Source organism: Hemicordylus capensis, chromosome 6, assembly GCF_027244095.1.
Source record: "Hemicordylus capensis ecotype Gifberg chromosome 6, rHemCap1.1.pri, whole genome shotgun sequence".
NCBI classification, from domain to species: Eukaryota; Metazoa; Chordata; class Lepidosauria; order Squamata; family Cordylidae; genus Hemicordylus; species Hemicordylus capensis.
The window spans coordinates 20,183,895-20,209,223 of record NC_069662.1 but is presented as its reverse complement, the minus strand read 5'-3'; the positions used below and the strand labels follow the sequence as shown (position 1 = coordinate 20,209,223).

The 25,329-nt window shown below is 48.3% G+C and overlaps 2 protein-coding genes across 6 annotated transcripts in view; both read left to right on the top strand.

Annotated features, from left to right (window-relative positions):
- The window catches only part of KCNJ14 (potassium inwardly rectifying channel subfamily J member 14), a 34,093-nt gene extending 30,133 nt beyond the window's left edge, over positions 1–3,960 (top strand). For both annotated transcript variants that reach the window (XM_053260811.1, XM_053260812.1), the window contains one exon: positions 213–3,960. In XM_053260811.1, the coding sequence (XP_053116786.1) occupies positions 213–767 (555 nt within the window). In that variant the 3' untranslated portion in view covers positions 768–3,960. The remainder of the gene's footprint in view (positions 1–212) is intronic.
- Positions 3,961–8,596: 4,636 nt separating this feature from the next.
- CYTH2 (cytohesin 2) overlaps positions 8,597–25,329 on the top strand; it is a 33,937-nt gene continuing 17,204 nt past the window's right edge. The window contains exons 1-8 of one of the 4 annotated variants that reach the window (XM_053260814.1): positions 8,597–10,615; positions 16,515–16,662; positions 19,109–19,175; positions 19,467–19,585; positions 20,672–20,752; positions 21,644–21,756; positions 23,900–24,048; positions 24,446–24,558. In XM_053260814.1, the coding sequence (XP_053116789.1) occupies positions 10,597–10,615; positions 16,515–16,662; positions 19,109–19,175; positions 19,467–19,585; positions 20,672–20,752; positions 21,644–21,756; positions 23,900–24,048; positions 24,446–24,558 (809 nt within the window). In that variant the 5' untranslated portion in view covers positions 8,597–10,596. Of the gene's footprint in view, positions 10,616–10,856; positions 11,244–12,113; positions 13,309–16,514; positions 16,663–19,108; positions 19,176–19,466; positions 19,586–20,671; positions 20,753–21,643; positions 21,757–23,899; positions 24,049–24,445; positions 24,559–25,329 lie in introns of those variants that run through there. The other 3 variants (XM_053260813.1, XM_053260816.1, XM_053260817.1) reach the window with 3 other exon arrangements.

The window sequence follows — 25,329 nt, the reverse complement described above, 5'->3', positions numbered from 1 at the left end:
ATTATGGAAAGAAACCTCCATGTGCTGTACACAGAGACAGCCTCCAGAGACCAGCAGCCATTTTGGCATCTATAATGCCACTTTTCAACCACTGTCGTGAAAATGGCTGCTAGCAATTGTGGGCCCATATTTTACAAGAACTTAACCTGCACCCATTAAATTGGTGCCATCCTATACATAACGCCTGTCTCCCTTTGTCTTCTCTCCCACAGCCTCGAGTGACTCCTGAGGGTGAGTACATCCCCCTGGACTACAATGACGTCAACGTGGGTTTCGACAGCGGCACTGACCGCATCTTCCTGGTGTCACCCGTGACAATCGTGCACGAGATAGACGCCGAAAGCCCCCTGTATGAGCATGGTCCTGAGGAGCTGGCTGAGGCGGACTTTGAACTGGTGGTCATCCTGGAGGGCATGGTGGAAGCCACAGCAATGACCACCCAATGCCGCAGCTCCTACCTGCCCAGTGAGCTGCGCTGGGGCCACCGCTTTGAGCCCGTGCTCTTCGAGCGACGTGGCCACTATGAGGTTGACTACCAGCACTTCAACCGTACGTATGAGGTGCCTGGCACCCCGATGTGCAGCGCTAAGGAGTTGAGCCATCTCAAATACAGGGCTCCCCCAGCAGGGGCTACAGCAGCCCGCGCCTCTTTCTGCTATGAGAATGAAGTGGCCCTCAGCTGCTGCCGTGAGGAAGAGGAGGAGGAGGAAGAGAGGCAGGGGAGCCGGCGGGTGAGCCTGGAGAATGAAATGGCAACCGCCACGTGACACCGCCCATGTTCTTGGACTGAGGAAGGCCGGGGGGAGGTGGGGAAATGAAGCTTTTGTAGCGCCATCACTACCACTTTGCATAGCTGGGTAGCTGAGGTAACTGTTGTCAGAGGAGAGATCACTTTCACTTCATCCACCCTGTCCCCCAAACACATAATGGCAAAGTCTCAGCTTTCTGCAACCAACAGTAGCCTCTAGCTGTTGGGGGAAAGAGATGCCATTTGGGGCACATTGGCCAAAATGGCCATCCTGGTGGAACTCAGGGGTCCCCCATGATCACTGAAACCACTGGAGGGGCTTAAGGGCTCACAGATGCTATGAGAGCCCGTAGCCCCAAACAATGTTTTAAAACAGAAGGAAAGCTTGTGGTGGGGCGGGAGAATACCAGTCCTCTAAGGAACTTGGGCATCACCTGATATTTATGGCAGTATGAATTATGATTGTGACGGTTCACATGTTTGCTTGATGAATCTACAAATGTTTGTTTTATGGAACTCCAAGGATACATGAGGGCTGTGTGCTTCGTGGCACTTTATGGAAGATGTCTGTACTGTGTGGGAATGAACTGTGACTGTCCAATCGATTGGGCTCTATGAGATACATAGAGAGACGGGAGGAGTTCTATAACTTCTGCAGGTCGGTAACTACCTAGTGTAGTTACATGGAACCGAGTCAATAGGTTCTATGAAAATGTAGGGGGCAAGGAGTTGCTTGTTGTGTCTTAGGGGTGTGTGTTTCTTTTCAACTCCAAGGGTTACAAATTATAAGCCCATGAGGCAAGGAAGTATGAATGATCTTAACATCCTTGAAACTTATTTGTCAAGCCCAAAAACGGACTTTCTGTCTTAAAATCCAATAAAAGTCATTGGAAGTAAAAAAGGGGGGAAAGAAATGAACTCGCAGGTATATAATGGGCCTGACAATGTTTGAAATAAGGCAAAATTTTAATAAAGGAGGCCACTAAGGCATATAAAATGTAACTGGCCACAAAAACAAGTGTTCTCATTAAAAATAATAATAATGAAATCCAACATGTTATGGCCCCAGTTTCTTGCAAACCCTATAACAGAAACCAGGAAAATCAACATGGGTATGCTGAAGAGGCACCACCAAGTACAAGGCACAATCACACCCCAGCCTCCCAAATCTGAGAAAGATGTATTTGGGGGAGGGCCAAAATGTGGCTTTGAAACTATTTCTTTACGTATTTCACACACACACATTTACTTTACAGGTCAAATACTTGAATTTCAGCATTCTCTAAATCAGGGTGAGCATTAAGTAGTTCAGGAGCTACTAGTAGCTCTTGTCCCAGGCTTATCTGAAGTACTTCGCCAGGAATTATTCACACATGGCTTCGTGCTGCGGGGTATATGTTGAGCGAAGCCACTTCAAATTACACTACGGCATTGAGGGAAGCAGCCCCTCCCCTCTCTGGGTTTTTGGGGGGGGTTGGGGTGCACTTCACATTGCATGCCTCCGTGTTTTCCTTCTAGCCAATGGCGGGGGCGGGGAGGGAGATCTCTAAAGCCTATATCTGCATCCCTAAAGAGGGCTTCCTTCTTATCATGTTAATGATTCTACGTCAGTGTCTCTCCCTACTTGCTCTGGCGTTTTCAGAAAAAGTCGCTTAAAACCAGTATTTTAAAAACCCAGAAATACATTGAGATAAGCTAGAATTCGGAAGACAAAGCCCAATTTGTGTGTGGATTGGGTCCAAGGATCTCGAAGTGATTTCAGAGTAAGTTTGGCTGGTGTGTGAATGCACACACTCTCTTCTGGAGGAGATTCGGGGTAACAGCCCTGTCTGTTGAGCCTCCAGGTTTTCGGGCCTGTTTCTCCCTCCACCCCTCGCTTTCCAGCCAATTCTGAAAATCTGATTGGCTTGCTGAATGTGGGTGGGGCATAGCCATGCCATTTTCAGTCTCTCTCTTTCTTTGATTTCTCAGCGTTGCCTTTACTGTCTGTCCCATTAATTTCTCTCCAGTTTCTCCCCACACAAAGCAATGCCTCTTGCTCCCCTCCTGTCCTGCAGCAAGGTTCACCTGGAATTTAGGGGTTTTGATGTTAAGCACATTTATTCTGACTATGTACATTGTAGTACAAGCTGCCATTTTGTGACTGTCAGCACTTCCCCAAGCCGCCATTTTGAGACTGGCTGTGCCTCCCCAAGCCACTACATCGTGTTGGTAGCTTCCAAGGCTCTGGCAAAAAGAAAGAAATGAAAAAAATGTAAAACAAGAAAAAGTAGCTCCTCAAAGCCTTTAGTCTGCCCACTCCTGCCCTAAATTAATAAAATGAAGTACATGGGAAGATATGAAGAAGACCGTCATTGAGATTTTGGAACTGGGCCTGTTATTATTTAGGAACATAGGAAGCTGCCATATACTGAGTCAGACCTTTGGTCCATCTAGTTCAGTATTGTCTGTTACACAGACTGGCAGCAGCTTCTCCAAAGTTGCAGGCAGGGGTCTCTCTCAGCCCTATCTTGGAGATGCTGCCAGGGAGGGGACTTGGAACTTTCTGCTCTTCCCAGAGCGGCTCCATCCCCTGAGGGGAATATCTTATAGTGCTCACACTTCTAGTCTCCCATTCTTGTGCAAGCAGGGCAGACCCTGCTTAGCTAAGGGGTCATCCTTGCTACCACAAGACCAGCTCTCCTCTGTAATTTATTGATTACATGTTTATTCACCTTTACCTCAAGGAACTTGTGGCAGCACACACAGTTCACCCCTTCCTTTTATCCTCACAACAACGCTGTGAGATGGGTTAGACTGAGAGACTGTCAACCAATGAGCGCCATGGCTTGCCAGGGATTTGAACGTGTGTCCCTCTAGTCCTAGTCCAACACACTAATCACTTCAAAACATTGATCTGTTATGCTCCAGTCACACCACCAACATCCAGAACATTGTGATCATTTTGGCTGATGGTGGGAAAGGGTATAAAGGAGCCCCTGGTGGCGCAGTGGTAAAACTGCCGCCCTGTAACCAGAAGGTTACAAGTTTGATCCTGACCAGGGGCTCAAGGTTGACTCAGCCTTCAATCCTTCCGAGGTCGGTAAAATGAATACCCAGAATGTTGGGGGCAATATGCTAAAATCATTGTAAACCGCTTAGAGAGCTTCCAGCTATAGAGCGGTATATAAATATAAGTGCTATTGCTATTGCTATAAACTCTTCTACTACAATTTGTGTTGTGTGGTCTTGTGTTGTAGTGGTCTTGTGGTAGCAAGCATGACTTGTCCCCTTAGCTAAGCAGAGTCTGCCCTGGTTGCATATGAATGGGAGACTTGATGTGTGAGCACTGTAAGATATTCCCCTCTGGAGATGGAGCCTCTCTGGGAAGAGCAGAAGGTTCCAAGTTCCCTCTCCAGCTTCTCCAAGATAGGGCTGAGAGAGGTCCCTGCCTGAAACCTTGGAGAAGCCACTGCCAGTCTGTGAAGACAATACTGAGCTAGATAGACCAATGGCCTGACTCAGTATGTGACAGCTTCCTATGCTCCTATGTCAATGAGGTTTGTGCAAGAGAGCTTGCTAAGGGATTGTGCCCCATGGGTCTGATCTGTCTCCGCGCCGCCCCCCGCGACCCAACCCACCCACGCTACTCTGAGGTAGGAAATTTTGACAAATTGACATTTTTAATAGCCTGGACATCAAACAATCCCCCTGGTTGGAAAAACTGACGAGGTGGGTTTTGAGTCGCTGCACCAGCCCTGGGGTCATCTCTGGGAGGAGAAAGAAATCAAGCATTCTCTCACAGAAGCTAAAAATAAAAATAAAAAAAATCCCAGACTAAACATCTGCTTCCACCCCAGAGCAAGATGCAACTCCAGAGCTGGACAGCAGATCCTGCTATAAACAGCTGCTGCCCAGGCTGGTCGGGTGACAGCGGCGTAGGCTGAAGGTCAGAGCGGTGAGAGCTCAGATTGGATTCGCAGCTGGGAGCTCAGATTAATATGACACAGTTTCGTCACTAATCCTGACTGCTTTGCACCGGTGACACGGGCCGGGAGGGGGGGGTGTATAATGGGGTCAGCGGCTCTCTCTACACACCTCACTTTCCTCCCTCGCCCCATCACCCTGTGCCTCGAACTGTTGGCACCTGCTCTTCACCCTGACCCTGCTGAGGCGATGGGATGTCCGGGACGTCTCACCGGTCACCCTTGAGCAGGTGACAAGACTGAGTGGGAAGGCACACTCCTTGAGCCCAAAATAACCTCGCTTGAGTCCCTAATCTCCGGGCACGGGGCAGCTATTAGATTGGGACATGAAGGTCACCAGAGGTTGGGACAGAGGTCAGACACTGGCACTCTCGTGTTATGGCAGTGAGGAGGTGACTTCCCATTTACCTGTGGCTGTCCTAGTGTTGCTAGGACACTTTGGATAGCCTGACACCTTCCATTCGGACTTGCCTACCTTGATTGCTAAGATAATGGCAATCCCCGTGTTCTCTTCACCTCCAGTGTGGCGGCCTGCCCAACCACTATTATTAGTTACATTTCTATCCCATCCTTTCTCCAGGAAGCTCAGAGTGGCATGCAAGCTTCTTTTTCCTCCCACTGTATCTTCACAACAGCCCTGCGAGGTGGATCAGGATAAAACTGAACTTTATGGCAGAGTGGAGATTTGAACCCAAGTGCCCTGGGTCCTGTCTAGCTCTGTGTACACAACTCAACACCACACTGGCTCACCATTAGGCAGGGTCATTTGGCCCACCCCAAGAGGCAAATTTTTGGATTTATTGTTTTCTTGTTATGGGAGGGGGTGCCATTTGGATTTTTTACCTCCGGCTGCAAAATGTCTCAGGCTGTCTCCATGAAGAGCCCCTGGTGGTGCAGTGGTAAAACTGCCGCCCTGTAACCAGAAGGTTACAAGTTCGATCCTGACCAGGGGCTCAAGGTTGACTCAGCCTTCCATCCTTCCGAGGTCGGTAAAATGAGTACCCAGAATGTTGGGGGCAATATGCTAAATCATTGTAAACCGCTTAGAGAGCTCCGGCTATAAAGCGGTATATAAATGTAAGTGCTATATGACACCCACCACTGCTATCCTTAAATGGTGCCGTACATCCTATATAATAAAACCCTAAGGTACCTGCGTCCGTGTCTCTTGCGGGTGTTCTGCGCATGCGTGGCGCGCTGGAACTCTCATGAGATTCTGCGAGAATTCCAATATGCTGCCCGGTAACAGCCGGAACGAAGGCAACAACTGAAACGGAGGACGAGGGAAGAGGAGGACGGGGCTCCCGAAAATGGCAGGGAGGGAGCTGAGGAGGAGGACGGAGGAGGACGGGCGGTGGGCGAAGCCCCGCTGCCCTTTGGAGGGTCAAAGGAAGAGGAGGACGAGGGAAGGGGAGGACGGGGCTCCCGAAAATGGTGGGAAGGGAGCCGAGGAGGAGAACAGAGGGCTGGGACGGAAAAGGGTGGAGGAGGACAGGTGGTGGGCGAAGCCCCGCAGCACAGCGCCTCCGACACCGCCTCGCCGCTGCCCGCCGCCGGGCTCAGCACCCGCTCTTGCGAACCATCATAAAAGCCACCCAGAAGCTGAGCTGCAGCCCGCAAAGGAGACAGGTTCTGGGGTCGAGGTTCGGGCCTGAAGGTGGAGGAGGAAAGGGTTTGTACTCCAAGGCCGGTGGGGGTCAGAAGGGGAGAAGCAGGGTGGAGCCCCACATGGCAGGTTGAACCTGGTGGAGACGCGCTCATGGCTCCGGAGACACAGCGCGACTCGGCCCACCCAGTCCCACCTTGCCCTTGAAGAAAGACTGTTCTTGCAAACATTTCTACACAACTCTTCTAGCGCCCGTTAATGTAACGGGCGTCATGTCTACTAGTGAGCATATAAAGTGCTTACTCCTTATTTCAGCCGTCCTCCCAAATAGTCTTATTCAACAAAGAGCCAAAACAGAATGTGACTAACGAAGACCAGCAAGTGATTCTGAAGATTCGAACACAAACCTTTCTGCTACCTGTTTTTTCCAGCATGGCTCCTGTGTCTTTAATGTGCAGACAAACAAACAAACAAAGAAAGAAAGAAATGCACCATTTCCCAGTGGGGGGTGATTCAAGGAGAGCTTTACTGGGTGCCACAGCCCCCTCTGCCTTTTTGCTGGTGAAGGGGGCTATCTGTTGACTCTTTCACTCAAAAGCAAGGCCGTCCCCAAGCCTGAGGGTGCCCTCAAAAAAGTAGCCTCTGGTGAGTCCTCCCACCACGGCAGGCCTCCCTCCTCTCGGGTGGGCGGGAAGTATGGGCATCTCTTGCAGCTGTTCAGCCATGGCGGCACAATAACAATGATGACATGGCAGGGAGCCCGTGTGATGCCACACTTCCTCCTCCTCCTCACTCGTGCATTCAGTTTTCAAAAGACAGGTGAGGGGGAGAGGATGCAGGGTGGAGAGGAGAAGAGAGGAGAGGAGAGGAGAGGAGAGGTTGTTGTGCAACACAACATATGCATGCTGCCAGACTAAAAGGTCCCCCCACACCCATAGCGGTAGTCACTGGTGCTTGGCTGGTCCCAATCCTTCCTGAGGGCCAAAAACCAAGCAGGAATTGGTGGTAGGCCTTCCCGGAGTTCTGGGCCCTGGGAAGCTGCCCAAAGGTGTCGTCCCATGATGCCAGCCCTGCTCAAAGGTCCACAAAATCCTGAAGACAGTTCTGTAGCCAACGCATGCTTTACTTCCACATTAAAGACTACTTAAAGAAAAGTTGATTTGAGTCTCAGAACACCCATACATGCAGCCCAGGCCAATTGTTGAACAGATGGGGCATTTGCGATGGACAATGGGCCCGCTATTGGTACGGGTGACCAGGTCCCCACAAGCTCAGACCCTGAGATGAAGGGTTGGGGGTCGAAGCCTGGGAGCTAAGGGATAGGGCCTAACAGCATAGGTGTGGGGCATGGTAGGGCCTGATGGGGGCCAGAGGATGGCATCTGGCTGGTCACAGCGAAGGACAGCCTCTGAAGCCACATCGGAAGAAACCTGCCCTCTTCATTCTGGCTCTCCTCAACCCTGAGGTGTCGTTCTTCCTCCTGGAGAGCTGGAGAAGAAGGCGGCATTTTGAAACTTCATGTTGAATCTTGAGACCCGAAACCCTATCCATGAGGCACCCAGAAGCTGGTTTTCAGGCAATCACGCCACTCAGTCACGAAGGGTGTGCCAGGCATTTTATCTCCGTTATACCAAGCAAGGAAGAAAATTAAAGCCCTGAGAGAAAGGGTGTTATTGTGGATTTGCCTCATCTCCACCCTAAGTTAGCAGCACTAAATCCATCACTAGTAAACTTGCTTGGCCTCCATCCAACTAATCAGCAGCCCCAAAGCAACTTATTAGAGACAGATGGTTCTCAAATGACTCTCATCCTGACCTGGCAGTAGTCTTTATAATAGTCGAGCCTCTGGCCCAAAGAGTCAGTGCTTTCCCCCGCAAGGAGCTCAGTTATCTGGCTCCCACTCCAATCTTCCAGTGCCCCCCATGCAGTGACTCACAGCCACCTGGCATCACCTGCATTTGTTTCCTATCCATCAGTTTGGCCTCATATACCCAAGAAATGTTGGGTTTAGATGGTCTTTGCATGCTCTCTAGAGTCCACACATGGAATTGCAATGCTTGTATTTTCCATTTTGTATGTGAGAGAGAAACACTGCATGGTGTTTTCAGACATGACAACACTAAAGGCACTTCTTGGATTTCCTGAGTCTGAAATACTTTAACTACATTCATACATGCACTCACATAATGCACAAGAAGCCCAAAAACACTTTTAGTGCCAAAGACCCTGGTCCTCCTTATACTGCAGACTGTAATGTGTACATTAGCACACTGCAAGCACATAGTTGTGCAACTGCACTCTAGCACAACTGCTAAAAGCATGATAAGCCTGTTTGTTTGTTTGTTTCCAATGAGATTGCTCAAGTGTAAATGTGTGTAGTGCAGTTTTAGCAGTTGTGCAACTGGGTGCTCACAATGTGTCAGTATGCACATTGCATTGCACAGTATGTAGGCCATCGTGTCTTTGCCTGTGCACACATCTCTCTGGTGCTCAAGCATATACTCCAAGAGTTTCTGTTTAACAGAGACAATCCCAATTTTCTAGCCTCTGTCTCTGGTATATCACCATCCTTCTTTTTGTCTTCTGAAGATGCTTCCTTAAAATTATGTGTTTAGGAGCTGCTACATTTGGCATGCATCAGCTTTCAGCACATACATGTAATTGCACATGGCTAAACATTAATGTGCCTTGTAGTGTACAGTCTGCCATTTCACATGCTGGCGAGGATCATTTTGAACTGCTGATGACCTATTTTAGGATAATCATGTTTTTTCTAGCACATCTTTAAGATCTGAGTCCAGAGTTATGAGGCAACCCCCAAATGTGGCACACACCTGGTACTTCCAGCCAAAGAGGGAACAGGAGTGCAGGGAGGTATACTGCCGCCCCAACTGAGCCTTTACTAACAGAGCGCCAGTTGGGGGGGGGAGCAGAGGGAGGGGTAAGTGCACCCTCCCACAACCTTAAAGTTATCCCACACACACACACACCATGCCTTCGAACCTTCAAACTGCCCGGTGTTCGTACCTCTTCAAATGCCCGTAAAAGTGCCTCTGAACAGGTTCATGCACATCCCTGTTTTGCAGGGCTCTCCGCCACAGCCCATCCACAACTTGCAATATTATAATAATAGCAATTGATTGAATTTGCATTTGCAACAACAGAATTTTTTGTTTTAACATGTCTACAGCTACATTAAAGTCTTAGGTTTCTTCTGTCCTCCAGCCCAGAAACTTGTCACTTCCATCTCAGGGAAGACAACAAAAATAGACATCTATTTTATCTTATTTATTACATTTATATCCTACTCTTCCTCCTAGGAGCCCATAGTGGTGTACATGGTTTATGTTTATCCTCACAACAGCCCTGTGAGACAGGTTAGGCTGAGAGACAAGTGACTGGCCCAGAGTTGGGCTGCCAGGTGTCCCCCCGGAATTTAGGGTCGCCCCCCGGATTTTATTTTTTATTTTACATTTATTTATTTTGGCTCCTCCACCTGGCTGCTAAATTCCACCCGGATTTACACGGATTTCAAATGTGCTGCCCGGATCGCCCAGATTTGACTCTGGATCCGATCACATGTGAGGGCAGAGGAGGAGGGGAAAGTATAATCGGTCAAATAGATAAATAAATAAATAAAATGCAAACTAGTTGCCACATACTTTGCATAATATGCAAATTAGGCCACCCGGATTTGGGAAGCTTGAATATGGCAACCCTAGACCAGAGTCACCCAGTGAGTTTCATGGCTGAACGGGTGAACAAGTCAGAGTCAGGTCCTTGTCCATCACCACTACACCATGCTGGCTCTCAGTGCCAGTATACGGTAGTATAGGCAATAAGTGTGAGTGTGTCACTCTATAGTAATTTTATCTCTATGTGACATTTAGACTTTCGGGAGGCATGTGGGGGGCGGGGAGCAGCTCAATACCTTCGGCATCGATTACACATCCACGAAGAATAAAGGGAGAGCTATTAGAAATCCGATAGTCATTGGGCGATTTCCCTGTCAATATCTGCATGAAGGAGCCCATTGGTTGCAATGGACATACATCCTGAATTACGAGAACAACAATGTCGTTCCTATTGGCTTCCTCTCCAGGCTGTCAGGCGGGAGTGCGCGGACTCTCTCTTTCCTATTGGCTGCTCCGTTCGTGCGGGGCGGGACGTTCCTTTCAGTGCAGGACCAGGCGGTTGCGGGAGGAAGGCGCACCCGTTGGAGCCCCAAAGAAAGAGACAAGAGGAAAGCTCCGTTTTCTCCAGGCACTCTGGTCACCATGGAGGACGGCATCTATGGTAAGGACCTCTGCGATCCGTCTGTTGGGAAATGTGAAAGCGAGGGGGAGAGACGGGATGTACCATTGTGGGAGCCGCCTAGCAGTAACTACAATGGGAAAAGAGGGTGGGTGAACTGAGCCATTCTGTGCAAGATCAGTGAGAGGGCGGGGCCGATCCTTACAAAGATGGGTGGGGCTGGAGTGAATCGTGCGGGGGGGGCATCTGTGGCTGGGCCATCCTATTTTATTGAGTGGGGGGAGAGAAGAAGGACCGGATCGATCCAGTGATGGGCGTGTGACGTGACCCTTTCTAGCTCCTCGATATAGCGTTCCATTGATCGGGGCGGCCCCCTTTTTAAGCCGAACCATTATATTAGAGGCGGGGGGGGAGATTGGGTTGTACCACTTCCCAGACAGAGGGATGAAGCGCCCTATTGTATTAGACGGGAAGAGCCCGATAAGCGGACCGAGACAGGAATGAAGGGGGCGTGTGGGTCGTACCATTTTGTTGAAGAGGGGTGTTGCTGGCTGAGCAATTCCAGCTGAGGGAGGGGCTTTAAAAAAAAAACCGTTGCATTTTAAATGAGACTGTACCATTCCGGGAGGAGGGGGCACGACTGGAGGCTGACCATTCTACAGGGCAGGAGGTTGTACACACGGCACAGTTTTTTACATACTTGGGGATGGCTGTCATTGTTCTACATGCACAGGATCATAGCATGAATTATTGTTTATTTAGACTAAAAACTGGAATGGTTGCCAGATGCTTTGGGAATCCACTCTTTGTGGGAAAGTGATGCCTATAAGCATTAATTAAACACGCGCTCACTCCTTATGTAGTGCTTCGAAGCTCTTTGCGCAGGTTAACGCAGCAGTCCTTCCAGCAGCCTGCCTTCTGACTGCTCACATTTCATGTCTGTTCCTTCCATCTGAAAAGGAGTTATCCCTGTATCTGTGTGTTTGTGAAGATAAGGTTGGCCCAAGGCAGCGCCTGGCCTGGGCTCGCCATGTTTCTGAGGTTGCCAGCTTTGTTGGTCTCTGTTCCTAGAGGCATTTCCGCTTAGTGTTTCACAACATCAAGCCTTTAAAATCTCCAGGATTTCTTCCAGTCACCTCCTGGAGATTATTAAGGCTGATTCCTGGAGACTCCAGGCTACTCCTGGAGGGCTGCCTTGTATGTTTCCATGTGAGTCGCTGGTTCTGGGCATGTCTTTCTCTTGGAAGGAGGCAAGCCCAGAACGGTGATTCACATAGGGATTAAATAGGTAGCCTCTTCTGGAGTGAGTAATTCTGCTGCTGTTGCTATGCATATTTATATACTGAATATTTATATACATAAACAAGATGGTTCCCTGCCCCAAAGGTAGACACCAACAGCAACCACTGGAGGGATGCTGTGCCGGGGTTGGATAGGGCCAGTTGCCCTCCCCCTGCTAAATATAAGTGAAGCACCACTTTGAAAGATGCCTCTTTGCTTAGTTAGCAAGAATGAGAGCATCCCTGTGGTGGGGTGGGAGGGGGAGGTGATTGAATTATAACTGTGTACATGTTTATTCTGACCTTTCAAAAAGCTTAAGGGAGCCCAGATGGAGTTTCCCCATCTTATCCTCACAGCAACCCTGTGAGGTAGCTTAGGCTAAGAGAGTGGCTGGTTTTTGGTCCTCTAATGAGCATCATGGCTGAGTGGAGAATTTAAAGCCTGGTCTAAGTCCAGCACTCTGACCACTGGGCAACACTGACCCATTTATGTGCAGTGTTGAGACAGGACACAGTTATGCACTCTCAGAGGAGGATAATTGGAAGAAGGCAGTGCATCGAGTCCTGAAGAGATGCAGCAAGCAGGCCCCTGGGGAATGGATACTTACAGGAGCCTGTAATTGTTTAATTAATTGGTTTCTCTTGCTGCACTGGCAGGTCTCTTGTGGCACTCCATTTGGGAATTGCTGTCTTATAACAAGCCTGTTCTGTAGGCCAGTCTTGCCATCTCCACACTGAGGCTGATTCAACTTTTTAGTTGAAGTTTTAGCTGATGTTTTTAGTTGAATTTTATTGATTTAACTTTAAATTTGATATATGTTTTGAATGTGTTTTAAAAATGGATTTGTTTTGTTGTTGTAAACTGCCTAGAGACCCGTGTTCCCTCTAAGGCGTGCACATGCTCACATGTTTTTTTGATGTCCGCTCAGTTAATTTTAGATCCCACTCAGGTTAAATCAGGAAAGCCCCATTCTGAAAGCACACGCACACACACTGCTGTGTTACTGCCGCACAGAACAAAACTTATTCCGCACACAGATGGAAAAAAATTAGAGAGAACACTGCTGGAGACGTTGGTAGTGGGCAGTATATTCATGTGTTAAATAAATAATTAATCACAGTTCCATCTCTTGGCCACTGCGGCACACACAGTATGTTTTTTAATCTAGATTAACTGCCACATCTGGAGTACTATGTACCGCTTTGGTCACTGTATCTTAAGAAGGATATTGTAGAACTGGAAACGGTGCAGAAGAGGGCAACCAAGATGATCAGGGGCCTGGAGCACCTTCCTTCTGAGGATAGGCTACAGCATCTGCGGCTCTTTACCTTGGAAAAGAGGCAACAATGGGGAGAGAAGATTGAAGTGTATACAATTATGCATGGAGTGGACAGAGAGAAAAATTCTCCTTCTCTCGCAACACTAGAACCAGGAGTCATCCCATGAAACTGCAGGTTGGGAAATTTAGGACCGAAAAGAGGAAGTACTTTTTCACGTAGCGCCTAGTTAATCTATGGAATTATTTGCCATGGGATGTAGTGATGGCCACCAGGTTGGATGGCTTTAAAAGGGGCTGTGATAAATTCCTGGTGGACAGGTCTGTCAGTGGCTACTAGTCTGGTGGCTATGGGCCATCTCCCACCTCAGACGCAGGATGCCTCTCCATACCACTCTCAGGGGAGCAACAGCAGGAGACAGCGCATGCCCTCAACTCCTGCCTGTAGGCTCCCAGTGGCATCTGGTGGGCCACTGTGTGAAACATGATGCTGGGCTAGATGGGCCTTGGGCCTGATCCAGCAGGGCTGTTCTTATGTTCACCCTCAGCATCTGTACTTGCTCTCACCGACACAGAGTAGAATCCATTTCACTGACAAGCCCTCCCTGAAAAGGTCAGAGTTCATTATGAATGTGATAATCGTGGTTAAAGAGTGATAAACATATCATTAGTCTGCATTATATGATTACAGTTGATAGGTATGCCAAGCCTGGAGCTTCAGGAAGCTCCTGTACTTCTGAGGCTGCAGTCCTGTGTTCGCTTAGCTGGGAGTAAATCCCATTGAGCTCAGTGGGAGTTATTTCTGAGTCTGTAGCCATAGGATTGGCCTGCACATGTTGCTTAGAAAGAGAAAACTGCATTGGGAAGAATTCTTTTGTCACAATTCTGTGATGGAAATATTCCCTTTTAGGCGGTTCTTGGAGATACAGCCATCTTCTCAGAGTCTGGATCTGATAACCTTAACAGGATGCACCATCGAAAATCTTGCCCTGCAGTAAAAGCTTGGGAGGTGACAAGAGTTACAATCTTTTCACCTCATAAACCACTGCACAATATTAGTAATATCCGCTGTACAAATTCCACTAACCATCTGAAGCAGTAGTGAACCCTAACTTGTAACACAGAGCCCCTGAGTAGTGTGTTACCATATTTGTTTATCCCAGTCTCCCCCCAGGCAGTTCAAGGTGGTATACGTGCCCCCTCCCATTTTGTTATCACAACAACCCTGTGAGGTAAATTAAGTTGAAAGGACGTGACTGGCCCAAGGTCACTCTTGTGACATTCACAACTGAGTGGGGATTTGAACATGGGTATCTCTAGCCCTAACCCAATGCTGTTCACCACCACACATGCCCTTCTCTCCATTTCTGCTTTTCCTCTCTCATATGCTCTTAGTAGGCCTGTTCACACAATTGAACAGGTTTAATGCAGGTTACGGACATTAGCATGATTGTGTGAACCCATACCCAGGTGGGAATCTCAGGTCATAAACCACCTCGTCACGGGTCCACACAATCACTTCAGTGTTGGTAACCCACAGTAAACCTAGATTCAAACGAATGTGTGAACAAGTCTCCTCTGTCTTTTTCTTTCTCATTAAAAAAAATCAACTGGAGAAAATGGCAATGGTGCTGCTGGTGCAGTCCATATTAGCCACGCACAAGTTGTGCGTCACAATGGTTGTCAGTCATGGTCGAAATAACTCCTGGTCGTAAAGGATTGTCTGGTCACTGGAAAGATGGAACAGGCCTCCAAATATTGCTTTTTTTAGATTATGAGCCCTTTGGGGACAGGGATCCATCTTATCTTATTATTCCATGCTAGGGATCATTAGAAAGGGGATTGAAAATAAAACGGCTAACATTATAATGCCCTTATACAAAACTATGGTGCGACCACACTTGGAGTACTGCGTACAATTCTGGTCACCACATCTTAAAAAGAACATTGTTGAACTGGAGAAGGTACAGAAGAGGGCAACCAAGATGATCAGGGGCCTAGAGCACCTTTCTTATGAGGCAAGACTACAACACCTGGGGCTTTTTAGTTTAGAAAAAAGACGCCTGCGGGGAGACATGATAGAGGTCTATAAAATCATGCATGGTGTGGAGAAAGTGGAGAGAGAGAGATTCTTTTCCCTCTCACACAACACTAGAACAAGGGGTCATCCCATGAAATTGATAGCCAGGAAATCTAGGACCAACAAACGGAAGTACTTTTTCACACAACGCATGATCCACTTGTGGAACTCTCTGCCACAGGATGTGGTGACATCCAACAACCTGGATGGCTTTAAGAGGGGTTTGGATGACTTCATGGAGGAGAGGTCTATCAATGGCTACTAGTCGGAGGGCTGTGGGCCACCTCCAGCCTCAAAGGCAGGATGCCTCTGAGTACCAGTTGCAGGGGAGTAATGGCAGGAGAGAGGGCACGCCCTCAACTGTCTGTGGCTTCCAGAGGCATCTGGTGGGCCACTGTGCGAAACAGGATGCTGGACTAGATGGGCCTTGGGCCTGATCCAGCAGGGCTGTTCTTATGTTCTATTTCTCCATGTAAACCGCTTTGAACACTTTTGTTTAAAAGTGGTATATAAATATTTGTTGTTGCTGTTATCACTTAGAGTGTGACTGGGGACAAACATAGATAGGAGGGCTCCCATAACGTTGATAGCTACATCAAATAGGGAATTTGGATAAGAATAACTTATTACACAGGTGTGAGAAAAGCTGCACCTGCGGAACTTCTAAAGGTAAAGTGTGCCGTCAAGTCGATTTTGACTCCTGGCGCCCACAGAGCCCTGTGGTTTCCTTTGGTAGAATTCAGGAGGGGTTTACCATTGCCTCCTCCCACGCAGTATGAGATGATGCCTTTCAACATCTTCCTATATCGCTGCTGCCCAATATAGTACCAGCAGGGATTCGAACCGGCAGCCTTCTGTTTGTATAGTCAAGCATTTCCCCGCTGCACCACTTAAGGTGACTGCTGAACTTCTACATACGATTAAAGATGGAAGAACTTATGTCCTCCTTTCTGTCTGGTTGCCCTGTCAACAGTTGCTGGGGTGGAGGCATGGGCGTTTGTGGGGGTTTGAAGGGGGCAATGAGGTATATGCTAGAGGGCAGGGCTTCCTCTTGTCTCGTTCCTCCTCCTAGACCAGGGATTGCAAACTGCAGCCCTCCACATGTTGCCCTACAACTCCCATCATCCCTGGCTACTGGCCATCGAGATAGAGGATCATGGGAGTCCTCGTCCCACAACCGCTGGAGGGCGGCAGTTTGACACCTCTGCCCTAGGCTGTGGTTTTCATTGCCACTACCCGTGCGGGGCGTATAAAGGGCTAGAAGACTATGTTTTCCAACCCCCTCCTCTTCCTCTCCTGTGCAGTCCCTCCAGACCTAACGCCTGACGAGAGGCTCGAGTTGGAGAATATCCGGCGACGGAAACAAGAGCTTCTGGTGGAAATCCAGCGGCTGCGAGATGAGCTCAGCGAAGCCATGAACGAGGTGGAGGGGCTGGAAGCCAACGAGGGAAGGTGAGAGCAGGTTCCCTGAGTGTATAGCAGTCTCTTGCCCTGAGGTGGCACCGTTGTGGCTCATGGCAATAAATCCATTTCTATAGTCATCCCTTCCAAGTTCTGACTACATCTTGAAGCTGGGAGAGCAGCTTTTTAAGAGCAGCTAGCCCCGTTCATTGGACACCTCTATTCAAGTCCAGAGTTTGCTAATCCTGATATCGACTTGCTTATCATTCGTTAATTGGGATGTTCCTAATCTGAACCCGACTTGCAGCTATCTGTCCTGGTCTCCATTTTTGCCATGGATACCTGTTCTAAGTTTTCCTGTAGAAACTTCTGCCCAGCAAATACTGAAAAATCCCACAATGCCTCAGGCTGTTGTGCCCTGTTTATACTAGTTGCATGGTTGTTTGGAAACATGCTTTCTTTCAAAGGTCCCCTGTCACTTCTGTTGCTCCATAAAGCCCCGTAGGAGGCATGCTGTTTCCTCCAGAGACTATCCCTATCTCGGTAAAACAGGAAACTCCCCACCTCCCCTTTAAGGAATTTGGAGGTTTAGTCTCTCTAGTAGTAGCAGTAGTTCTTTTATTGCAGCCATAGGCCAAACAGAAGCGAAAATAACACAACCATTCAGAATTACAATAAATGGTTGTAGTCTCTCAATGGCCATGGTCTTCACAATGGAGCCAGATGCCGAGGATGGCTAGCTCCATCAAGCTTTGCTTGGTCTTGAGAGGAGAGCTGGTCTTGTGGTAGCAAGCATGACTTGTCCCCTTAGCTAAGCAGGGTCTGCCCTGGTTGCATATGAATGGGAGACTAGAAGTATGAGCACTGGAAGATATTCCCCTCAGGGGATGGAGCCACTCTGGGAAGAGCATCTAGGTCCCAAGTTCCTTCCATAGCATCTCCAAGATAGGTCTGAGAGAGATTCCTGCCTGCAACCTTGGAGAAGTTGCTGCCAGTCTGTGAAGACAACACTGAGCTAGATAGACCAATGGTCTGACTCAGTATATGGGAGCTTCCTAGGTTCCTGTGTTGCTTACTTGTTTGTTCACTCATTTACTTATTCATTCATTTATGGGTGGCCTTCCTAAATCATCCCACTAAACTAGCATTTCCCAACCAGTTCCCCCACCTTTTGCAGCTAACCCACATTTTTGTAGCAATAGCCCAGTGGTGGAGCATCTATTCTGCATGCAGACGTGTCCGGGTTCAACCCTTGGGAGGAATCTCTAGATAGGGCTGGGAAAGACTCCTGCCGGGAACCTTGCAGCGCTGCTGCCACTCAGGGTAAACAGTACTGAGCTAGGTAGGCCAAGGGTCTGCCTCAGAATGAGGAAGGTTCTCATGACTCGCCCCATAATGGGCAGAGAAGGAGGCGCCTCTTCTCGGTGCATAAAGGAGCAGGTCAGCTGTCAAGGCGGAAGTTACAGCTCTCAGCTTGTGCAGCTGCCTTCCCTCGCCATGCTCATGGAGGGTAGAGAAGGGAAAAACAAAGCTGCTGCAAAAAGAAGAAAAGTCCCTTGGAGATTCCACCCCCGCCCCCCTTAATCTGAGTGTGCCTTGGAGAGAAAGGGTTGAGCAACACTGTGTTAAACGATGTCTGTGAGCTTTCTGGGGACACACCCCCTCATAACTGTTGGCGTCAAAGTACTAGATGAGATTGACCTTTGGTCTGCTCCGCAAGGCAGTTCTTATCAGCTCGTTTCATTTTTGCATGGGAGGGTGGATATCCCTTAGCATGCCCCTCGCATCAAGGACTTTCATCTCCCATGAGCCCTGGTTCCAGTTCTCAAAAGTGTTTGGTAAAGTCCTCCTGGGTCTGACTGTACCACTCCAGAATGGATTGACGGAGGGGGCAGGGGCATGTTTTAAAATGTCCACAGCTCAATTCCTTCGCATGGAAAGTCAAGGCAGAGCAAGGTTCTGGCCTTTACCTTTCCCCTGACATGTTTTCCCTGACATCAACTCCACTCCATGTCTTTTTACATATAGGAAGATAGGAAGTTGTCATATACTGAGTCAGATACTTGGTTCATCTAGCTCAGTATTGTCTGCACAGACTGGCAGTGGCTACTCCAAGGTTGCAGGCAGGAGTCTCTCTCAGCCCTGTCTTGAAGATGCCAGGGAGTGAACTGGGAACCTTCTGCATGCAAGCATACAGGTGCTCTTCCCAGAGCGGCCCCATCCCCTAAGAGGAATACCTTACAGGGTTCACACATGTAGTCTCCCATTCAAATTCAAACCAGGGTGGTCTCTGCTTAGCAAAGGGGACAATACATGTTTGCTACCACAAGGCCAGCTCTCCTTTCATGCAGACATGCAAGCCCCGCCCCATACGCCTTCATTCTCAAATGGTATTGTCCAGGGAGGACTGTAGCACTTTCCCTTTTTTGTGTGAGCTTTTAAGTCCCTTTCTTTAAGAATCAAAGGATTGATAGGTGTATGTTTTTGTCTTGTTCAGCAAAACTCTGCAGAGAAACCGGAAGATGGGGATGGGACGCAAGAAATTCAACATGGACCCCAAAAAAGTAAGTGTGTCCTGGGTCTGATTGCCAAGACTGTCCTGGGGTTTGTGGAAAGGCAACTGAAACTTGTTTTAGATGGTTTTAGAAGCTTCTGGGTATGGCCACTTCTGGGTCCTTTGAAAATGAAATCACATTGGATTTACAATATAAATTGGCAGGAAGCCTGTATTTTCACAATCTCTGGGAAGGCGTACCCAGAGTCAAAATCTATTTAGATGGGGAAGCGGGCATCTCTGACCCCAGACATCCGCGACCAATGATCCTCAGCTTCTCTGCTGTTGTTTTCTCTCCCAGGGAATCCAGTTCCTAGTGGAAAATGAGCTGCTGCGTTCCACTCCCGAGGACATCGCCCGTTTCCTCTACAAGGGGGAAGGACTCAACAAGACGGCCATTGGCGACTACCTGGGCGAGCGGTGAGGGGGCAGTGGAAGGAACATAGGAACCTAGGAAGCTGCCATATACTGAGTCAGACCATTGGTCCATCTAGCTCAGTATTTTCTACATAGATTGGCAGCAGCTTCTCCAAGGTTGCAGGCAGGAATCTCTCTCAGCCCTATCTTGGAGATGCTGCCAGGGAGGGAACCTGGAACCTTTTGCTCTTCCCAGAGTGGCTCCATCCCCTCAACAGCCCAAGCGGGGTGGCACGTTAGAATATGAAGGTGGGCCTTGCGCTAGAGCTTTGAAGCCTCTTGGGGTGTCAGAAAAGGATCCCAGAGACCATGGCATACAGGACCCCTTGTATGTTCTGTTCTGGGGGGCCGTCCAGTCAAGCTAGCAAGGTCTTGCAAGAGGCAGAGGCCTAGCACTGGCCAGCAAGGGGGAAATGTCAGGGAGACTGCTGGGACCAGGAAGTGGTTTATCGGCTTGTGCTCCAGAGGCCGCAACTTGCAGTTTTTCATGTTAACTTGGCTGGCTGAGGGTGCCTCCTCCTGAGCAGGCCTCTGAAGTGCTTCATGCTGCTAAGCATACACGGTGCTATCGGATCAGTGAGCTTTGGTCTGTGTGTGGAGCGCTTTACAAAGAGTAAGACAGGTCCCTGCTACCGGAATCCCCAAGCAAAAGCTATTGCAGCTGGGGATTCTGGGAGTTGTAGTAATCTAGATCATGACACAAGGGAGGCAGCAGAGGAAGAGGAGGGAAGTGGAGCTTCTGGGCTCGGGCTATTAGCTTGAGGTCCCAAGGATGATCATGGGGAGTCCAGATCTGGGGATAGGGGCAGGTGAACCCAGTCGGGGTGCATCAGCATCTCCGGGTGAGGAGTCTGCTGAGAATGGGGTCTTGGAGTTTCAGAAAAGGATCATGGGGAATGTGAGGGGGAGTTCACCTGTGAGAGGGACTTCGCTGAGGGGAGAGAGGTGGGGACTGTAGCCATTCCAAGCGAGGTGGATTTGAAGTGGGGGTAGGCAGAGATGCATCATTTGGTTAGATGTGTACAGAAGTTGTTTTCGGGTGGATGAAGAGAATGAGTGTCACTTTGACTCGCTCCACCTTTTATTCAGGGAGGAGTTCAACATCGCTGTGCTCCATGCCTTTGTTGACTTGCATGAATTTACGGACCTCAACCTTGTGCAAGCACTCCGGTAAGTCTAAAAACGCTCCGTCCTTTGTGCTGCCCTAGCTGACTAGCAATAGGTTCACCAGGGTATTTTTGTTGCACCTCCTCCCTTTCCTGTACTGATGGAGAAAGTGGTATTCTTAAGAAAGCACCCTTGCCTTGACCAGAGATTGGCACTTTTTTGCTTTATTCTGTCTGCCTCAGAATAAACAGTCTTAAACCAAACCGACTAGCTCTCTTCCCTGCATCTAAACACACACAACCTTGTGGAGACTGGATGAGGTACAGCCAAGGAGAACATTGAGGATGTCTTCAAAAAAAGCGGGGGGGGCTCACCTTGTGGTCACTTGTCCCCCTCATTTTCCTGAAGGGAGACTTGCTTTGTGTTGGTTCGCCCCCTGGTGGTCAGCCTTCTGCTTAACCATGTAAAGTAACTATGTTGGGACACCTTTTCAGGAAAGCTTCAGTACATTAGAACCAGTATTCCCTCTAACAGGGATTCCCAGATGTTGTTGACTACAGCTCCCAGAATCCCCAAGCAAAAGCTATTGCAGCTGGGGATTCTGGGATTTGTAGTCAACAACATCTGGGAATCCCTGTTAGAGGGAACACTGATTAGAACAACAAGGAAAAGTCACCATGTGTGTGGAACCTTACTTCTCCTGTCATAAACTGTGTCATAAAGTCTTCCTTGGTGCATAAATCTGGGTGGATTTACAAAGTTGTTCAGTACAATGGCTTCCCAGCACACATGATTTTTAAATATGTACACTTCAGGGTATTAACTTATACAACCAAGACTACAGTACAGTTAGAGAGCAAAATAAAACGTTGTACTTGCAGAGCAGACAACTTGGACAATTTTCCCCTTTCTTTGCCTCTTCACAATCTTCCCCACCCCACTCCCCAAATCCAGGCAGTTTCTCTGGAGTTTCCGATTGCCAGGAGAAGCCCAGAAGATTGACCGCATGATGGAGGCCTTTGCTCAGCGGTATTGTCTGTGCAACCCGGGTGTCTTTCAGTCCACAGGTACTGGGTTCCTTGGGGTGGGAATGGGGCCTCTGGTTCAGAACGTGGGATGCCAGGAACCAAACACTTTCTGCATTCTCTGGAATGGGGGGCGGGATCTATTTATTTATTTATTTACTTACTTATTGGTTGACTATGTTTCTATGCCACCTTTCTGTCTGTGTGCGCAAGGGTGGTTCTCAGTTGAAAATTGCCGCTTGCAGTTCAGTGGACACGATGCAAACTGCCCTCCTCAACAGAGTTTTTACAGAACTCAAGAGTCTCTTATTTACAGGTGAAACTCGGAAAACTAGAATATCGTGCAAAAGTCCATTAATTTCAGTAATGCAAATTAAAAGGTGAAACTGATATATGAGACAGACGCATTACATGCAAAGCGAGATAAGTCAAGCCTTAATTTGTTATAATTGTGATGATCATGGCGTACAGCTCATGAAAACCCCAAATCCACAATCAGAAAATTAGAATATTACATGGAACCAAGAAGACAAGGATTGAAGAATAGAACAATATCGGACCTCTGAAAAGTATACAGTGTACTGTGCTTGATTGGCCAGCAAACTCGCCTGACCTGACCCCATAGAGAATCTATGGGGCATTGCCAAGAGAAAGATGAGAGACATGAGACCAAACAATGCAGAATTGCTGAAGGCCGCTAATGAAGCATCCTGGTCTTCCATAATACCTCATCAGTGCCACAGGCTGATAGCATCCATGCCACGCCGCATTGAGGCAGTAATTGCTGCAAAAGGGGCCCAAACCAAGTACTGAATACATATACATGCTTATGCTTTTCAGAGGTCCGATATTGTTCTATTCTACAATCCTTGTCTTCTTGGTTCCATGTAATATTCTAATTTTCTGAGATTGTGGATTTGGGGTTTTCATGAGCTGTACGCCATGATCATCACAATTATAACAAATTAAGGCTTGACTTATCTCGCTTTGCATATAATGCGTCTGTCTCATATATCAGTTTCACCTTTTAATTTGCATTACTGAAATTAATGGACTTCTGCACGATATTCTAATTTTCCGAGTTTCACCTGTATGTCGTAATTTCTCTGAACTAAGTGATCCAAAATGCATCACTGGATCAGATCACAGTCCAGCATCCTCTGCAAGAATCCCAGCAACCAACAGAGACTAGACCTCTCTTGTAGGAGAAATAGCCAGTGGCACACCAAATGAACTGTATTCTGCCTTCTTTCCAGTCCTGCTGTACAGTTGCAGTCTGCCTCCCAACAGAGCCATGATTCCCTCCATTCGTTAAATCACAACCATGGAGCATTCTAAGTGCCACCTGCTTATGGGTGGGGCTTAAAACTCTTCCACCTGTTATGCAAAATGAGGTGGTAGAATTCTGGACTGTACCACTTATGACTGCAAGTGGAGCATGTCTGTTTTTTTTGGGGGGGGGTGTATGTGAGAGAGAGAGAGAGAGAGAGAGAGATCCTCTGTGTGTAGTAAACCAGTATACAAGAGAGGTTTAGTATGTCCCTTTTTTCCATAGGTGCTATATAGAGAGAGGTTTTTTTATAATGAGAGGTTTTTGAACATGAAAGCCCCACCTGCCATTTGAAGTGGTATAGGCCAGTATTTTACCCCTTCTTTTGCCTAATGTGCAGAAGGGCAACAAAATCCTCCTGAAAGACATTATTACAGCCATGGAGTAACCAGTTTTAATTCCATAAGCACACAGTAGAATATAGGCTGTATCATAGGGGTGGGCAAACGGCCACCTAGCTGTTGTTGAACAACAACTTCCATCACTCCCAGCCACAATTGTGGCTGAGGATGATGAGAGTTGTAGTTCAGCTATAGTTAGAGGGCCAAGTTTGCCCACCCCTGCTGTATCAGATACTCTGAATAATGACTACAGCCTGTGATGGGATCCTATGACAGATCAAGCTATACATCAAAATGAAATGTACAGGGTTGCCTTCAAACAGGCATTCTCAAGCCCGAGTCGCCAGATGTTGTTGGACTACAGCTCCCATCAGCCATTGTAGCTGAGGGTGATGGGAATTGTAATCCAACAAAATCTGTGGATCCAGGTTTGAAACCCCTGCCTTAGAGCAAATGCGTGGTAATGGTGGTCAAATTACCTTTTTCTTCCCTCCCCCCACCACCCTGCCCCTAGATACCTGCTACGTCCTCTCCTTTGCGGTGATCATGCTCAATACCAGCCTCCACAACCCCAACGTCCGTGACAAGCCCACAGTCGAGAGGTTCATCACCATGAACCGCGGCATCAATGATGGGGGTGACCTGCCTGAAGAACTGCTGCGGGTGAGAGGCCAGCCAAGGGCAATGGTGGGCCCATCAGTCTGACTTTTGGGCTATTTTCTGGGGTGGGGATGAGGAAGCGGCTTTCTGTGCTCATTACCCTCTTCTCAAAAATCCTCCGCCTATCTGTGAGACGCTTTGACTTCATGTTTCCACGTAACGCTCTGAAGTGCAGTTGCTATTTATTTATTTATTTATTTATTTATTTATTATTGCTATTTGGCACATTTGTCCTGAACCCACATTTTTCTTCTCTTTTCTTCCCCCTGCCACCTTGCCCGCCATTTGCATGGTGGAACGTTGTCTCGGTGCTATGCCAAGCACACGCCCCCTTTCTCCTTGCCTTGGGGAGGGGTGTGGCCTGCCTCTATAACTCCTCCCCTTCCTCCCCTCCCCCTAGAACCTGTACGACAGCATCCGTAACGAGCCCTTCAAGATCCCTGAAGATGATGGGAACGACCTGACACACACTTTCTTTAACCCCGACCGCGAGGGCTGGCTCCTCAAGCTGGGTGAGAGGCCTCCTCCCCTTAAGCACTGTGGCCTTTCCCCTCCCGTCCCCTGCTACCCTTCCCCTTGCCCTCCCCCACCACCACTACCCCCGCACCCCCCCAATCTCTGCACGTCTCTGCGCTCTCCTCTCTTCCCCCCACCTGTTGTGTCATTTAAAGCATGACCTCTCTCTTCATCAGATCAAAGGGATCCTCCTGAAATCCACCCCTGATTCCCCTCCCCCTTCCCACCAGCAAACACGTAAGATTTGTCGGAACCCACTGTTCATCAGACTGCAAGGATCTGGTGAAGGATCCCTCTTCTCCTCCCCCTCCCCTCCCCCACCCCGTTCTTCATTGAGGTGGATCTCCTCTGACAGATGATGATGATGATGATGATGATGATGAGAGGGGTCTGCTGGGATCTCAGATTCCCTATAGGAGAAGTTATGCAAGTCATTGAGACCCCACCCCTTGTCCACCAAAAGACCTTCTCAGCCCCTTCTCTGACATCTGAGACTTCACCAGGACCGGTTGATGTGTTCAGGCTTACCTTAGGTAGCCATGAGCGCTAGAAACTTGCTTTTTTATTTTCTTTATTTAAAAAAAAGAAAAGAAAATGAGAGGTGATATTTTCAGGATGCTGAATCCTGAACTGAGTACCACACTTGGGGCCTGACATTCACCTGGTCCTTAATCCTATCTATTCCCTGGTGGAGTTCACAGTACCAGTATAACTGCTGTCAGAAAATGATTGTTTTTATAAGGCTTTTAAAAAGGCCCTTTGCTTGAT